Source organism: Sceloporus occidentalis, unplaced genomic scaffold (genome assembly GCF_023333645.1).
Source record: "Sceloporus occidentalis isolate IW3139 unplaced genomic scaffold, rSceOcc1.0.p SCAF_2, whole genome shotgun sequence".
NCBI lineage: Eukaryota > Metazoa > Chordata > Lepidosauria > Squamata > Phrynosomatidae > Sceloporus > Sceloporus occidentalis.
In genome coordinates this window covers 182,021,956-182,037,013 of record NW_028316982.1, presented here as the reverse complement: position 1 = coordinate 182,037,013, position 15,058 = coordinate 182,021,956, and the positions used below count along the sequence as shown (strand labels likewise).

Here is a 15,058-nt window from a genome sequence, read left to right as displayed (position 1 = left end):
CAAGAATTTCAACGGTATTGCCATTTGGCAGAGAACCTGGCACATTAATGACTCTTTGCAGGTTCATTCAGATGCAGCTGGGAGCATCGGTTTCGGTTTATTTTTCAATGGCCACTGGTGTGCTGAGCGATGGCCTGAGGCCTGGCAAGGGTCAGACATTCTCAGAGATCTGACATTCTTGGAATTTTTTCCCATTGTTGTGGCCATTCAAATTTGGTGCACCCTTTTTTCAAACAAAAGAGTCCTTTTCTGGTGCGACAACCAAGCTGTGGTGTCAATTATCAACAAGCAGTCAGCAAAATCCCCCAGGGTCGTGAGTTTGTTAAGGAAGTTTGTGTTGTGTTGTTTGATTAACAATATTTCCTTCCTAGCTAAACATGTTCATGGAATAGATAACGGCATTGCTGATGCAATTTCTCGTTTTCAGTTTCAGCGATTTCGACAATTAGCCCCAGAGGCAGACCTTCAACCTACCCCATGTCCTGCCTCCATGTGGGAGGTTGGCTGACAGAAATAATGGATGGGATTTTGGGATCCATTGCTCCTTCCACGTTAAAGACTTACAAAAATGCCATAAGAAAGCTGTCAGATTATTTTAATGACTCCGGAAATCAGCACGTTTGGCCTTTGTCTACCGAGGTGGTGTTGCGTTTTTTAGTTTGGTTACGCCAGGCTCCTAAGACAATGTCCATCCATTTGGCTGGTATTTCTTTTTTCTCTAAGGCTGGGGGATTTGCCGATCCATGTGCCTCTTTTTTTGGTAAAAAGGACAGTTGAAGGTTGGAAGCGTGCTTATGCTGTTAATAAGGACACAAGACGTCCTATTTGTTTACAATTGCTCGGTAAAATTTGTGCTACTCTTCCTGTCATTTGTTCTTCTAAATACGAAGTTCAGCTGTTTGTGCTGCATTTGCAGTGGCATTTTTTGGCGCCTTTCGTTTAGGCGAATTAGTTGCTGGGTCCAAGAGCGATTTGTCTGGCAGGGCACTGCGTGCTTCTGACTTAAATTTTATAAAGCACGGTGTCTCTTTAACTTTGCGTCGCTCCAAGTGCGACCAGTTAGGGGTTGGTCAGAATGTGGTGCTACGTCGCTTTCGTGGCTCCCCTGTTTGCCCAGTTAAAGCTCTTCGATTCTTCTGGGATGTTAGGCCTTCGTTGGCCGAATTTCTTTTCATACATGTGGATGGTTCTCCCCTGACAAGATACCAGTTTGTTTCTGTGCTCAGAATGGTCATTTCAAGTTTGGGACTCCCTGCCAGGGAGTTTGGTGGACATTCTTTTCGGATTGGTGCGGCCACTGCGGCCTCTGGGGCTGGCATGCCTGCCAGGGATATCAAGCAAGTGGGACGCTGGAGATCCAAGGCCTTTGTTGGCTACGTTCGCCCACATTTGGATCAATGTGGCGGACATTAAATCGCTCTTGGCAGGGTTGGCGGCAGGCCTCTGAGTAGGCCTTTTGTGGCGGCAGCATAGGCCAGGATCTGAACGTTGGTGGTACCAGGGCTATGGAGTTCTGGTTTGGGAGTCACAAGGTACCCGGGGGCGATGAGCGAAGGCGTCTGGCCATTGCGGGGGCCAGAACGCAGGTGCGCCTCCCGGTGACTAGGGGCTTTGTGAATTGGAGAACGCAAGGCATGGTTTGCGCTCAAGCGGTGTTCCTTAGCCCCTAGGTCATCCCAAGCACCGGGTAGGGACCCGGCTTTGGATAATCAATCAACAGGGTGGTTGTTTGATTGCACAGATCCTGACCTTATGCTTTGTGCCAACCCTACCAATGGTTTAATAAAGTTGTGGCCTTTCTCCCATATCGGTGTTCTGTGGTTATTTTGACAAGCACATGCAAGGCAAATTGCAGTCGCCCCAATAGCGGGGCAGACTGCTTTGCCGCTGCAGCGCGGCAAAACTACAAGCCCCAGAGTGCTCTGGGGCTTGCCTCGGCTCCTGATTGGCTGGTGGGGCCGGAAGGGGCGGCCCTTCCGGCCCAGGGACGCTCTAGGAGCCGGGCTTGCTGGTGCGGGGCTTCCGGTCCTCCAAGGCTGCCCATTGGTGGGCTCGGCCTTGGGGGCGGGGCCCCGCAAAGGACGCAGAGGGGAGGGGCCGAGCAGTATATATTGCTGCTCGGAGGCCTCTCCGCCTCAGTCGGCGCTTGGCTCCGAGCAGAGCGGAGCCAAGCTTGGAAGGGAGCTAGCCTCGAGCTTCTCCCACCCGCCCACCGCTGTTTTAGGTGGTTTTTTGTCACAACTTTGCGGCAGCATAGGCCAGGATCTGAACGTTGGTGGTACCAGGGCTATGGAGTTCTGGTTTGGGAGTCACAAGGTACCCGGGGGCGATGAGCGAAGGCGTCTGGCCATTGCGGGGGCCAGAACGCAGGTGCGCCTCCCGGTGACTAGGGGCTTTGTGAATTGGAGAACGCAAGGCATGGTTTGCGCTCAAGCGGTGTTCCTTAGCCCCTAGGTCATCCCAAGCACCGGGTAGGGACCCGGCTTTGGATAATCAATCAACAGGGTGGTTGTTTGATTGCACAGATCCTGACCTTATGCTTTGTGCCAACCCTACCAATGGTTTAATAAAGTTGTGGCCTTTCTCCCATATCGGTGTTCTGTGGTTATTTTGACAAGCACATGCAAGGCAACTGGAATTCAAAGGAAATAGATGCTATTTGGGAAAGAGTGCATTAGACTTTCATCGGCTTCTGAGGCTGCTATAGGTTCTATGAATATTTGAACTATAGAATCATTAAATGGTATATAGTATATCTGAGTAGTGCATACCATCATAATTTAGATTAAGAAAAATGAACAAAAAAGTTATTGAAAACTTAGCAAAAAACAAACAAACAAAAGGCCAATAATGTCATCTTTTGGAAAGTATCTCAACCAGATTTGCTATCTCAAACTATATTTGCTTCCTCTCATTTTTTTTAGGCCTGTAGGAATCGTTCCCTCTATGCACAAATACGTGTGTGTGTGTGTGTGTTTTCCTTTTTGAAAACAGCAATTTCAGAAAGCTGGGCCAAAGCTAACAAAATAAATTTCAACACAGAGAAATGTAAGGTACTGCACTTAGGGCGGAAAAATGAAATGCACGGATATAGGATGGGGGCCACCTGGCTGAATGAGACTACATGTGAAAGGGATCTAAGGCCTGTTACAGACAGCCAAAATAAAGCTGCTTCGAGTCACAGTGGAGGTATGGTGTTTCAATGATGCATGCGTCCTAAGAGTTCAGAAGTCGCACCAAAGCCACGCTCCAGCCCTAAAGACTGGAAGGTGGCTTTGGTGCAGCTTCTGGACTCTTAGGATGCATGCATCATTGAAACACCATACCCCCACTGTGACTCGAAGCAGCTTTATTTTGGCTGTCTGTAACAGGCCTAAGAGTCCAAGTAGACCACAAGTTGAACATGAGTTAACAGTGTGATGTGACAGCTAAAAGGCCAATGCAATTTTGGGCTGCATCAATAGAAGTATAGTGTCTAGATCAAGGGAAGTCACTCTGTTCTGCTCTGGTTAGGCCCCACCTGGAATATTGTGTCCAGTTCTGGGCACCACAATTTAAAAAGGACATTGAGAAACTGGAGTGTGTCCAAATGTGTGCAGGGTCTGTAAACCATGTCCTATGAGGAATGCCTTAGGGAGCTGGGGATGTTTAGCCTGGAGAAGAGAAGGTTAAGAAGTGATATGATAGCCCTGTTTAAATACTTAAAGGGATGCCATATTGAAGAGAGAAAAAGCTTGTTTTCTGCTCCTCCAGAGACTAGGACCTGGAGCAATGGATGCAAGCTACAGGAAAAGAGATTCCACCTCAACATTAGGAGGAACTTCCTGACAGTGAGAGCTGTTTGAGAGTGGAACACACTCCCTCGGAGTGTAGTGGAGTGTCCTCCCCTGGAGGTCTTTAAGCAGAAGCTGGATGGCCATCTGTTGGGGATGCTTTGACTGAGGGTTCCTGCAAGGCAGGGGGTTGGATTGGATGGCCCTTGTGGTCTCTTCCAACTCTATGATTCTATTCTTCTTCTCTTTTCTTTTTTTAAGCACACATGGTACTAAAACTATGTCTGCTGGAACAAAATAATCTATCATGCTCCACATTACCTACACCTGGTTTAACTGTTAATAACATGAAGGGAGTATACTAGTATAAGGGAGTATACTAGTCATATTAGCCAACACTTTTTTCATAATTATTAATCTGCCTACAATCAAACATCATTCATATCTAAATTATATTCTTTCTTTTTTTTTTTTCATTTTAAAATTGGGGGGGTTAATTTCCACTCAAATATGCATTTTTCCTGAAATATAGTGTCATTATAGGATAATCAAATATTTTAAATGCTAATGTGCACCTGTTAGACTCTTCAGTTTATGTTGAAAATTGTTGGCACACAGAAGCTTTCAAACACACCATAAAGTGAATGTTGCACACATATAGCAATGATGTGTGATAGACAGATCACACCTGTGATATCAGGCTCTCTTAATGACACTTTAACAATTAGCTACCTTTTAAGTATTAAGTGTGGGCAGCTGCTACTACCATATTGGTTCCAGAAGATTTCAGGCAGAAATCAAGCAGTATCTTTTATCTTATTAAGTCCCAGCAAGACAGGAACACCAAAGCTTTGCATTGGCATTTTAATTCTTCAAAAAGTTACATGTAACATAAATGCCTGAATATGCCTGCACCAACAGAATGTGACAGAATTAAAGATATGTCTTAAAGACATCTATTTTGAATTCCCAGTTAGAGCAGCAGTATGTGAACGGCAGCATCCCTTCCTTGCATTTCACCCTGTGAACGGATGGTATGAAAAGTCACTGAAAGATGCCAATAAGACTACATATTTTGAACAAAACGTAATATTTTACTCCATATGGTATTTAATAAATGTGCTGACTCCCATTAAAATCAATGGAATTTAAAAGCAAACGCCAAGCTTTGCTCTGGTGCCACAACAAACTACAATTCCCAGAATTCCATAGCATTGAACCATGACAATTAAAGTGGTGTCAAACTGGATTGTTTTTGCAGTGCGGATGCAGCCTCTGCCAACATATGATCTTAACTCTGTTTAGGATGATGTTGCTTCCCAACAAGATGCCAGCCAAAATGTTCATTAAACCTAAGCACAGTGATCACTTGAAGAAGGACATACAACAGAGAAGGTCAACTGTGGGCTTCCCAGCTGCTGTTGTACCATAACTCTCAGATCTCTCCCTACTATCTATGCTGGCTAGGGCTGGTGTTGTAATCCAGCAACAACTGAAAAGCCACTCTTGCCCACCTTTGATTTACAGACTTAAGCTTTTGTTTGAATGCTCTCAAGCACAAGGCTTCTAGTTTTCTGCAAGCCTTAGATACTCAGACAGGAGCAGTATAAGGCACACAAAGATTCTGCAGAATTGCACACTGCATTAAAATCAGCACAAATACATTTTATCCACAGGAACTTTCAGTCTGATTCACAACATAGAGAGTGAAGAAAGTGACCCTTTGAAATTCAAATTCCAGTATACCATATTCTATTATCAAAAGAGCCATCCTACGGTCCCTGGGGAAATGTTTGCGAGGCCATAGGATGGTAAAAATTTCCCTGTTTGTGGCAACAAACATCTCTACTATTGTTGCTCTCATCCCCCATCACTGTATTGAAGGGGAAAGGGGTGTGTCAGAGAAATTTTGAGGGTGGAAATGCAAGATCCCAAGCTTTCTTGTTCCCCCAATCTATTCCTGGAGCTAGACTATTTAATTTACACACAAACATAAACATTCACACTATAGATTTATGCCAAATGGAAACTATTTTAAAAGATCTGTGGTGTTAAACATACTAACCCAAAAGCTCTCAAAAAGGGCGAGTTGCATAGTGGTATACTCTAAAGTAAAGGCACTCATCACAGAAGCCCCCATGGCCCAACCTCAAGGAAAATCCAAACATGCAAGCAGCTATGTTGATTCTTCTCTCCCCCTCCTCACACTGCCTCTCTGACTCTCTTTCCTTCTCATTCTGTTCTGCAATATATATACACACCCACAGAAGAGATACAAACATCCACAGAGAAGCAGTACGTTAGAGAGTACCCCAGTTATTAGGATCAGTTGATAATCATAGGATTATGCATGAGAAAGGGAAAGAGACATATGTCTCCAAATATTACAATACCACTAGCTCAAGATTTTCTAGCAGTGTCTATTTTCCTAGCATTAGGAATGAACACTATCTCTAAGTCAACAAGCCAGTTTTGGCCATTTTATTTTCCACCACGAATCAGTGCAGGGAGGGCAAAACTAATCGATCTTAAATTGCACATTCAAGATCAAGAGATTCCACCATATATTTAACTGTCACAACAGGGATAGCTCTCAACAATATATTGTTGTTGTTAAAGTCAATCCCATTCTTCAGCTTGTATAAGGATTGCAACTAAGTTCAGAATGAGCAGGAAAGTCTGAAGGGAGTAACAAATGACATCATCATCCATGCTGATAAAAACAATGCCAGTGAATTGATTCTGCAAGCCATGTTCCCCTACGCCACTGTCCCTCCAACTCTGAGCTGTCACTATAAGTCACCAGGGCACAGGAAATGATAGCCAGTGTGCCATGCACTCTCTCCTTGGCCTGTCACAAGATTGCGCTGTAAACAGTTTTCTTCAGGGCACAATCCTTCACCTAATGCAGCTTCCAAAATTTGCTGAGAACATACTAGTTTGCAAAATCATTGATAAAAAGCACTTGATACTCCTTTAAAACTGTGGTGTGATAATGAATTTATCACAACAATAAATAAAATGCTGGCTGAAATAAAAATGTTTTCTAAGAGTTGTCTTTTTAAAAAGTGAAGACACATTTATTTATTACTTAGAAGAAATGAATTCCAGATGTGTGGTGCTTCCACCAAAAAGTCCCTGTACTGGCCATCCCACCATTTCTTCTCAGTCATGAACATCTCAATGCTTCATCTGAAATTACCTCCACTTGCCATTAATGGAGACTAGCCCCGTTCAGGCATTCTCCTAATGTGTTCTATGTTCAAGAAAAGAGCAGGGGAAGGCATAATTCTGCCCTCTGCATTTCTGTTCTTTTCACCCTTTGCATGCAGAGACTGATGCAAAAAACGCCTTTGCAGATGGTTATCTTCAATGTGTAGATGGTGACAAGAATGGCAAAGGAAGGGGACTAGCTTCGTCTTCATATATGCAAAGAGAACAACTGAATGTGGCTTCTTATTTTTTTAGCAGCAGGATGGTTAGCATAGATACACATGATTATTCCCATATTTTGTAATTTTCACTTTACTATCTGAGTAGATTCTTGAAAAGAATTAACAGTGAACAACCCAATGGCAAGAGAAAGAGTAGACATTGCATACCAGAGAAAGGATTCAGAGTGAACTTGTGGAGCACACTAGAGAAGCAAAACAGCCATTGATAGCCACTTTTCAAAAGATATCAACACATTCAGTTCACACTTCCTTATGAAAAGGTAGCACTGTGATATATTTAAAAGGCTAGTTTTTTATTGCTCATTTGTCCCATTGTTATTGATTGGGATGGGAAATGATATATACACGCACCAAATGAAGAAACCCATTGCTCATTTGGATGATGATGATGTCTACATGCATACTACTCTGGAAATTTCATGTCTTCAGTCCTCTGTTGTGCAGCAGATGCTGACATGGATTATTGCTCAATATATCACAGTGAGAATGCCCAAGCATAGTAAAGCATAGCAAAAATCACAATTGGGACTGGACAAGAAAACCACTTCTATGTATCAGCCTGAGAGCAGACTCCCTCTGAATGTTTCATAGACATATACTGGGCTAAACAGTGGTTTATTGCCCTTTCGGCCTCAGTTCATCCACAGCCAGTTCACTGTGAGCAATATAGACTCCAATAGACTATTGCAGACTAATTTGGAGTAATTTAAATAACATATGCGTATAATTTACTGTTGCCACATATGTTTTATTTGGACCAGCTTCTGTTTAACAATGGCTGAGTAGTGACTTAAAGTAGAAGGGAAAGTCACTTTTAATTTTATAAGATCTCCATTAGTAGGAATTATTTCTTACTTATTTTAATGTTTTTAAAGCACCCTTCATTCTTACAGATACCAGGGCAGGGTACAAGTGTAATTAAAACAATAAAAGGACCAAAACATCATCAATGTATCAAATCAAAGAAAAATAACAGATAGAATAAAACTGACAGACTTGGGCAATTAAAATAGCAGGAAACAAAAAGGATTTGAGCTGGCACAATGCCATTGGCACATTCATGGAGAATATGCCACAGTTGGGACACCCGAACCAAGACATTTGCCACTGTTTTTTGTACCCTGGGTTATTCAGTGAAAGAAACCCTCTTTGATAGTCTTAAGTACTAGGCAGGCTGGTATATGGAGGTTATGGATTAAAGTTCAGTTTAAAACAAAGCACCACTTCTTGGGTATACTTTCACATGGAAGTCAGTCATGCTTTAGATTCATGCTGCTATCTACCTGTTGAAACCAGAAAAGCTCCACAGACTGAAAATCAGAGTCACTTATTGCAAAATAGCTAATGGCCAGTTTACAGCTTTATGTGCATCGTTTGATTACTGAATGCCTGGAGCTGATTCACACATATGTGATCATCACTTGAGGATTGCAGCATCTGCTGATGAATAGGACATCACAGATCTAATACTACAAGCAGGACTTTCATTTTGCTTGACATCACTTTGGAACAATCATTTCCAGTCGAAAAAACTCACAGAGCCATCCTCAAATGTTCAGGGCTCAGCTGCATGCAATCAATCATATGTGTGAACCAGGTCTTGATGACTCACAACTGCATGTGTGAACTATTTAAACAAGAAGAATATACTCCAAAAGCTACATATTTGGCAATTCTGATTGAAATGTTTTGCCCATATAGATTTTTCATCTATTAAACCCTTTCATAGCTTCAAGATAGCTTTTTCATTACTGAGTGATCGTTGTGCTTATAAGCACCAGCCCATATAAATGCCTAAATCTAGAACAGACTTTCCCAACGCAGTACCCTCTAGGATTTTTAACACACCTCCTACAATCCTAATTCAGCATCACAAATGACTATATATTAAGGGAATTGTAGTCCAAAACATATCTGGGACACGAGGTTGTGGAATGCTAGGCTAGTTTCATTCACCTGAGAATTTCCATGTACCTTTATTACAACTTGCATTTTACATATTCCCTGTTTATTTTCAAAGCAGTCAGAAAGGGCTTACCTTTAAAATTGGGCCTTATTCTTGCATCATAACCTGACGTCCGCCCCATCAGTTTGTCCAAGAAATCTGAAGGAGACAATGTCTGTGGAGGAGATTTTCCAGATCTGGAATCATGTTCTTTACAGAAAGTCATCCTTTAAATTTAAAAAAAATATTGGAGTTATTATCAGGAATTATTCTACCATGTATTCATAGAATGTTCATGGGAGAAATCTGGTACAACAAGTTGATCCTATGGAGAAATGCATTCCAGTTATACCAGTGTTAAGCACTGAGGAATCTGAGCTTCATAACTTTGCAGGAATCAGGTTTAAAAATATCAAAAGATTGCAGTTCGTAGTTTGATGCAAGCTTTTACTGAATTCTTCCCCATCCCTGTTCACAAATGCAGTCTATGGTTTGTGTCCAGTGTCATCCACTAAATACGCTCTGCTTTATAGAGTTGGGGTCACAGCAGCTTTGGAAAGACTGCATGGCAAAACTTGCCACATAATTGGCTGAGTTAGTGCTCAAACCAATACGAAAGCACGGAAACAGTACAAATCTTAATAGGCTGTAATTAAATGACTTGATTCTTTTCCAGTTCTGTCTATTTCCTTTGGGACACAGGGAGATGTGAGGATTTTAATGTTATATCATCCTACATCAAGCATGGATAATGGTCTTTTCCTGCAACATCCATATCAGTTTCATCCTATTAGGTGTTAATTGTGCTCTCATGCTTTCACAGCTTTCTGCAAATACATGTTAGGCATTTCCCCCAAAGACAAATAAAATGAACAAAATGTGGACCAACAAGGAAATGAATTCTGTCAGAAAGTATACTGATTTACAGAGTTTAAAATATTCCATTGTGTCAAAGCGCTGTAGTTCTAATTCATACCTATTTTCTAATAAGGATCCTAAGTAATTATCTCCTAGAATCATAGGTTCTTTTGCAATATTATGTGTGTATATGCTATTTTTAAAATGCGATAAAACTGGTTAAATGTGGGTTAAAAAGTGGGACGACAGCAACCATCAAAAGAGGGGCTGGGGACAAATAGTATATTGGTTAGACTGCATATTCACAGGTGTTATATCTAATAGTGAAAACTATTCAGTAACTATTCCTGATTTATGCACTATGAAACAGTTGTAGTTATGTACCTTAAAGTCATTTGCAGTTTATGGTGATGCTAAGGTGAAACTACCTTGTGGTTTTCTTGGCAAGATTTGTTCAGAGGGGGCTTGCCTTTGCCTTCCTCTGAGGCTGAGAGAGTGTGACTTGCCCAAGGTTACCCAGTGGGTTTCCATGGCTCAATGGGGATTTGAACCCTGGTCTCCAGAGTTGTAGTCCAGTCAATGATCAGACTTTGAGACCTGGTTTTCATGTTAAATGCTGCTAAACAGAATTCTTTTTTTTAACAAACAGGAGAGACGGTAGTTTAGTCTGTTGAACAGTTACGATACATAATAATAAACTGTTTTTACCTATTGGGAATACTCATTCAAAAGAACAAATTATTTCATTCAGTTATATCAGTCTTGTGTGTATTATCAACTTTGCATATGCTTGTTGCTACAAAACAACCGCCCTTCAAAGAAATAATAATCTAATACAATTCATCTAAAGGACTAGTTTGTCAATATGCCAGTTGTTCTCTTCATTCTACTGGACATACAGGGGTTTGGATACATTAAACTGATCTAGAAGTGTTCCTTGAACTAATTGCAATCCACTGGGTGCTGGCTTCTTTCTAGATTTCTTCTAGAAAGACAGCGATGCCTGATTTACACCACATGCATAAAATGGTAGCATTTTCCCATGTTAATTAATCCAGAATAGCTGCCATCCTCATACCCTTACTTACAGGCTAGACTTGTTACCTCACAAGCATGCATGCCCTTTAAACAGCTATTGATTGTGAGAATAACAAGATACTTAAAGTGCACTGAAAAGAACTAATACATCTTAAGTGATCTTGAGTGTATGTCCTTATACATAGAGAGATTCACTTGTCCACCCAGAAAGGACAGCAACAGATATTGGAGAAGCATAATCCCACCAACCTGGGGAAATATTTTCAGTTGCATTGCCTGTCAGCATCTCACACGAAAGGAAAGAGTGCCTATGCATCTTCACCATTTCCCAAATATTTTTAGTTGCATTGCCTACAGAGGAAAGAGTATCTATACATCTTCACCATTTTCCAAATATTTTCAGTTGCACTGCCTATAAACATCTCACTCCAAAGGAAAGAGAGCATTTATGCATCTTCACCATTTTCCAGATATTTTCAGTTGCATTGCCTATAAACATCTCACTCCAAAGGAAAGAGTACCTATGCATCGTCACTATTTTGCAAATATTTTCAGTTGCATTGCCTATAAACATCTCACACGGGAGGAAGGAGCATCTATGCAACTTCCCCATTTTCCAAAACTTGCATGGCTTTCCCCCCCTCAAAGTACCTTCCCAAACAACAACTCTTTCCAAATGGAAAAGCTGTCCCCTGGGGGTCTATCCACATTCCAAATGGAAGATTTATAGACTCAGCAAAACAAGTCAGCCTGGTAGCATGCTATATCCCTGTAGCATGGTAAATCCCTGTGCATTAAATTGGAGCTTACAGAGCATGGATGCTTTCACCTACCTGAAGTGGTGTGTCTCTAAGAAAAAGGCAAACAAGGCAGTCAAAATGTTCACTAGCTGTCGGTTCATTCCTCCTGTTGTCTGCGTTGGATGTGGAAAAAAATATCCCAAAAACAATTCCAGTGGCAGTCAAAAAGGAAGGTGTCCAAAAGTCCTATGCCTCGTCTAAATCCCCAAATCCAGTAATAATTTCAGTTTCTTTAAAATCAGGAACAGAAGAGCTTTATTTGCAGATCGTGGAGATGGCAGAAAATCAGAAGTACCAGTCCTTGGAATCATGGTTAGGTTAAGCCCTGGCTCATCCCAAGCAGCAAACACAAATGGTACAAAGCATCTGGAATTGGCCACTCTCTATCCAAATTCTGGATCCCTCCCCTCCCCCCCAGAAACCCCCCAACCCTCAATCCTTTTCTATCTGGGCATCATGCAAAGGAGGGAGATGGGAAGGAGAAGGCTGCCAGATTGATCTCTCTTCAGGAGCTGGTATTAGCTTCCCCCTTGGGCTGACAGATCGATTTGGGTAGGAAAGGTCCTTAAAACATGGTGGTGGTAGGGAAGCAAAGAGACTGTAGGCTTTCAACTCCCCTCTCCCCCTTATCCCCAACTTCTAAATATTGAAAGAGTATGATTGGCGTTAGGCTGGAGAGATGATGGTTTTTTGGGGGAACCCTCCCCTCCCTGTGCTGGAATGAGAGAGCCAGGCACGGCGAGCCTTCCACATTGACTCTACATTTCAGCACTTGGACAGCTCCTGCTCCGCGTCTGCGCATGCTTCAGGCTCCATCAAACGTGACTGGAGTTCAGAGCCCTTGGTCGCCTCCTCCTCCTCCTCCTCTTCTTCTTCCCAAAACCAGGCATTGAACTCCCACCCTCCTTCGCTCTCTTTTTTGCTGGCAAGGAGGGATGGGGCTTTTAAAACCCATTTTCTTCTGGGCGACGATGGGGAGCTTCCTTCTGCAGCCCAGGAGGGGCTCCAGAGGCAAAAGAAATGGTGATGGGGGGCGGGGAGAGATGTGGGAAGAAAGGGGCATAAAACCATCAGGCTGGAATGCCAGCATGGCCAAGTCAATCAATCAACGCAACCCCTCTTCAGACCCTTCCAGCCTCACAAGGGGGCAGCCTCATGGGGCTGAGAGGGCATCATCTCACTCCCACCCCCACCTTCCTAGTCCCCTCAGGCTGGGAGGGCACCCTCTCAATCCCCCCATGCCCTCCCTGGCCCCCCCTTCCTAGTCCATTAGGCTGGGAGGGCACTCTCTCAACCCCCCATACCCTCCCAGTCCCCTGGACCCTCTCCACCTTCCTAGTCCCTTTAGGCTGGGAGGGCACCCTTTCAACCCCACCACCACCCCCAATGCCCTTTGCACCCTCCTCCCTCTGCATCAGCTCACCCCCAAGGCCCTCCAAATCCAAACCAGCCCTATCCCAGTATCCTCCCACTACTGTGAGGCAGCTGCCATGTGGTGCTCAGAGAGCAACCCCCCATGCCTTCTGCATCCTCCCCCAAGGCTCTCCAAATCCTGGGAGGTGGCTGCCCCACAGGGCTTGAAGAGCACTTGCCAATTACCCTCTGTCCTCCCCCCATGCACTACCTCTCTCACACACACACACACATCCAGCCCTCCAAGTCCTATGAGGCAGCTGCCACCTGGGGCTCCAAAAGCACTCCCCAACTGCCCATTTTAATTTTGGTCCCTACCTACTGCTAAGGCCTATCACATGGAGAAAAGCAGGGGTTTAAACTGTCATTAATCCTGTGAAAGTTGCATGATCATGCTGAAGATTTTCATACACTCAATTAAAGAGGACTTATCCTGACAATAGCCAGGTAATAACCAGGAGGAAATCACAGGAGGAAATCCTGTGAATGATTTGTTGCTGGTTCTTATCTGGTTATTCCTAGGATAAGTCCTCTTTAATCGCAATGAGTGTAAAAAACCCCACTCCCCCCCGCCCCCAATTTCCCTCCATGTGATAAAGTCCTAAGTTGTGTAAGTCCAATCTGAAGTCTCAGTGATTCCCACCCTCTTGGCATTATTGCCCTCCTGGCAGCCTCCAAAGGAGAGAAAGGCTGTGAAAGGCACATGAAGTCTTTTCTGGCACAAGAAGTGTCCTCGTTTCCCTGTCTCCTTGTCCTTCTTTCTGGCTGCCCCTCGCCTCCAAGGGAGGAGAACACCAAGGAATGGCATAGATGATGGCGATCTTCAAATGCAGACATCACAGAAGGGGAGGAAGCAGGAAGGAAGAATGGAAAGGAAGATGAGTTGAAGTTGCCTAGATGAGTTGAGGTTGCCTGGAACAAGACAGCTCCTTCAGGGATGCAGCCAGATGGCCAGACCTCATGATGCCTGTGTTGTTAGAATCATAGGGTTGGAAGAGACCACAGTTGTTGTTGGTTTTGTTGTTAACTGCCTTAGAGTCAACCTCAACTCATGGGCACCCTATAGATGAGACATCTTCAAGACTCTACTGTTATGCTTAAAGCCTGTCAATTCGGGCCAATGATCTCCCCAATTGCTTCACCTGCTTTCCTGCTTCAAATCTGGAAAATTGGTGCACCCATAACCATGCCATCTCCCTTCCTTAGAATCACTGCACACCCTGGCATTTTTAACATTCACAGCCAGCAACACTGCTTGTGGACGATTTTGCTTACTGGTGTCATTTCCACTGGCAGAACACTAGATTTCCAACCTATATATTTCCAAAAGAAAAGAAAAAGAAGAAAGAGTGTTTCATCACTTGTAGTTAGTAGAATTGAGCTTACTTTTAGGCAGTGATGTAGAAATGGGAAGGCTGTGACTGTCCCTTCTGTGGCTGAAAACAAAATGTGAGCCAGATGTTTTAAAAGGCTTTTTATATACTGAGTGGGATAGTCCATCAACAAAAGAGATACTCCTACTTTATGACTCCCCATCACCAAACCATGGGGCATCCTTGTTGTTGATTCATGGGAAGGAGATATAGGAAGATATTGAATTAAAGAGTGGTGATAGTGGTTCTTATTTGCCACCTTTCCCCCAGATTCCCAATCAAGGAAATTTATAACCATAAAAAACTAACACAGATTTTAAAAATCTAGAGCAGGGGTAGGCAACCTTTTTGAGCCGGGGGCCGGGTTGCTGTCCCCCAGACAACTGGGGGGCCAAAACCAAAA

The 15,058-nt window shown here is 43.3% G+C and overlaps 1 protein-coding gene across 5 annotated transcripts in view; it reads right to left on the bottom strand.

The window, feature by feature from the left end:
- The window catches only part of GLRA2 (glycine receptor alpha 2), a 190,327-nt gene extending 177,881 nt beyond the window's left edge, over window positions 1–12,446 (bottom strand). For 4 of the 5 annotated variants that reach the window (XM_089511644.1, XM_089511645.1, XM_089511643.1 and 1 more), the window contains exons 1-2: window positions 11,903–12,446; window positions 9,267–9,400 (exon numbers count right to left, since the gene is read on the bottom strand). In XM_089511644.1, the coding sequence (XP_089367770.1) occupies window positions 9,267–9,400; window positions 11,903–11,970 (202 nt within the window). In that variant the 5' untranslated portion in view covers window positions 11,971–12,446. Of the gene's footprint in view, window positions 1–9,266; window positions 9,401–11,902 lie in introns of those variants that run through there. The other variant, XM_089511648.1, reaches the window with a different exon arrangement.
- Window positions 12,447–15,058: the final 2,612 nt, after the last annotated feature.